Source organism: Miscanthus floridulus, chromosome 5 (assembly GCF_019320115.1).
Source record: "Miscanthus floridulus cultivar M001 chromosome 5, ASM1932011v1, whole genome shotgun sequence".
Classification (NCBI taxonomy): Eukaryota; Viridiplantae; Streptophyta; class Magnoliopsida; order Poales; family Poaceae; genus Miscanthus; species Miscanthus floridulus.
The window spans coordinates 146136869-146139866 of NC_089584.1; the positions used below are offsets into that span (position 1 = coordinate 146136869).

The window sequence follows — 2998 nt, forward strand, 5'->3', positions numbered from 1 at the left end:
AGTATAACCCAGTTCATTCACCTAATGAATATTTTGTTCGCACTTCAGTTCATCTGACGAATATTTTTTGCAACCAGGTGGAGTTCTGCTAACAAAAGCATGTAGGATTTGGATTCCTCAAGGAGAAGGAACATGGAGTAACAGGTTACTACAGCTTTATCTGAATCGAACTGAATTGTCAGCTTACTGAGATCCAGCTAACACTGCAAAAATTATCAGATTCACACTGGATCAAACAAATACCAAACAAGAATTACTACTGCAAAATGCTCATAGATTCCGATTTCCGAACAGTGGAAACACGAATTAGTAGAGATCCATAGATTCCAATCGTTTGCTGTTTCATCCACAAACCCAAAGCATCGCATCTATAGAATAGGAAGCGGATTAGAACAGAAGTTAGCTCCGAACAGTGTATTCCAACCAATATCCTCAGCGGTTCCCGATTATTAGTAGAAAGAAGAATCTAGCGCTACTGCTTCATAATCTTTCGATCGTTGCTTCTATATACACTTAAAACCGCACACGCCAGCCGCACGCTCGGCTGTGAAGGGAGAGAGGGGAGGACCGAAAAAACAAAACAGAGGAAGACGACGAGCTCGACGGATGGACGGAGCAGCAGATTCGACGGGCGCGAGAAAGGGGGAACGGAACCTACGCGATCTTGGCGAAGCAGCCGCCCCCGGCCATCATTACCTTGAACTCCTCGAACGAGATGAGGCCGTCGCCGTTCTGGTCGACGCCCTCGATCATGCGGCGGCACTGCGCGACGGAGGCGGACTCGCCGAGGCCCCTGAGGACGCGCGCGAGCTCGGCCGCGGAGATGGTGCCGTTGCCGTCGGCGTCGAAGACGCGGAACGCGTGGCGGAGGTCCTCCTCGACGGCGGCCGCGTCGCCGGCCACCGTCGCGTTCAGCGCCGCGAACTCGTCCAGGCTGATGAAGCCGTCGCCGTCCGCGTCCGCCTCGGCCATCATCCGCGCCACCTCGTCGTCGGAGGCCGCGTGGCCCAGGCTCTCGAACAGCGCCGCCAGCTCCGACCGCGAGATCCGCCCGTCGCCGTTCGCGTCGAACTTGCGGAACACGCGCGCCATCTCCTCCTCTGCCGACGTCGCCGCAGGCGCAGGGGGGCCGTTGCCCTTGCCTTCGGCCGCCGGCTCCTGCTGCGGCGGCGGCGACTTGGAGCGGCGGCGGAACAGGGACGGCACGGGCATCCTGATCTTACCCATGGCTCTCGCTCTCTCGCCTCGCTATGGTCGCGTGGCCTGAGGGCTGTGAGGCGATTCGGCTGGTTCCGTCACGGCCGTGGCTGCGGTTTCATTTCTGAGACGGGCGGCGTATTTATAGAGGCAGGACCGCAGGAGGTGGAGCGTTTTCCATTATACGATCACGGATCCGAGACGTGCAAGCCAGGGAGGCCGGGGAGGAAGCTGCGCGCTCTAGCTGTTGCGCTACGGTCCCTGCCATGTGGGACCCGTCTGGGAAGCCGTGCTTGCCCAAGTGGATTGCGGATACCGCAAACCCGCTCGTGAAAACAGTAATGGATTGCCGTTTCATGAGCTCGCGTGTACAAGGAAAAAAGGCTTGAAACCCCTGAGAAACTCTGCCAAGGACGGCGCGCGCCTGGATATCCATCATGAGGTTTTTATTAGAACAACCACCCTTACCTTTTGTTTAGCGTGAGATTGAATCATCTTTAGTTCTAAAATTATTCCAAGTTTGAATTGAACTGATTCATAGGATCAGGACAAAATAAAGTTTTCTATTGTGTTGTTTCCATTTTCGCTCTCGGTCTGTTCGCTCGTTGGTTTCAGCCAGAACTTACAGCTTGTTCGTTTCGTCGTAAACGATCGTGGATTATTTACTACTGGTTGGTTTGGTGTGAGAGAAAAATAATGTTCCAGATTATAATCCACGATCGTATACGAGCAAGCGAACAGGCTGTTATCAGTCATGATACAATGTTTTTTCTCTCATAGTAAACCAGCACCAGCACCAGCCGGACTTATCAGTCCAGAAACCAACCAATGAACAGGCTATTTGTAGTTTGAGAAAGGGAAAATAATAAAAAATATATGCTTAAAGGTTGCTTGCCTCGCAAAACACCCCAAATCATGCAGATGGCAGGCATGAGCGAGAGGGTCGAACGAACATGGCGCCACATGCAAAACTTCAATTTCATACCGAACGAACCATGTATGGATGGATGGCCAACGGAGAAGGATAAGGTATTGCTTATGTTAGGAGCCTTGTTTTATTCCTTTTTCCGGGTTCCATGTAGTATGCCTTTTTTAGTTGGAGGGCTGCTTAAGTAAACAAATGGAAAGTAATAATCGCAACATCAGAGCACAAGTCTCCCTTGCATTTGCATGGCTGCTAAAAAAGGCTCCGACTTCAGAAAGGTCACTGCTACTTTAGACTCTCTTTGAGAAACATTGCAAGCCATGAATATGCGATTCTTGTGCTGTGGTTAAGCTCCATTTAGAACGCGTGAATCTTTTTTTTTTTCATAATCCTTGGCAGGTGGAGCCTCCACAAGGATTCTTGTGTTCTTTAACGGTATGTACTTTTGTATTTCTTATGATTTTTCATAGGATCATTGATGATGTAGAAAATCTAGAATTATTATATTTGTAATAAAATTGTAATTGTATTGTATTTGTTTGCGTGTGTGTGTTTTTTATTTCAATAGGTTAGATGCAATTTTGTATGAAACATAATCACGATTCAGACCCTCGTAAACTTACAGATATTCACCCTTATGAACGCACGCACGCTATACCTACATGAGCACCCTCCCGAGATACTCAGCCTGTTCGGTTGGCTTGTTCGTGACGTTGCTGGTTCATGAAGAAGTACTGCTGGCTAGTTTGTGTGAAAAAAAAATACTGTTCCGACTGAAAATTTACAATCATTTACGATGAGCCACAATCAAACGAACAGGCTGACTTAAAGGCAAGACCTAAACGCAGGAGATTTCAAGATCGACACGACGAGGAC

The 2998-nt window shown here is 49.2% G+C and overlaps 1 protein-coding gene across 1 annotated transcript; it reads right to left on the minus strand.

The window, feature by feature from the left end:
• Positions 1–296: 296 nt before the first annotated feature.
• On the minus strand, positions 297–1320 carry LOC136451101 (probable calcium-binding protein CML10). Its single transcript, XM_066451845.1, has one exon. The coding sequence runs from the start codon at positions 1225–1227 to the stop codon at positions 655–657; it is 573 nt and encodes a 190-aa protein (XP_066307942.1). The 5' UTR covers positions 1228–1320; the 3' UTR covers positions 297–654.
• Positions 1321–2998: the final 1678 nt, after the last annotated feature.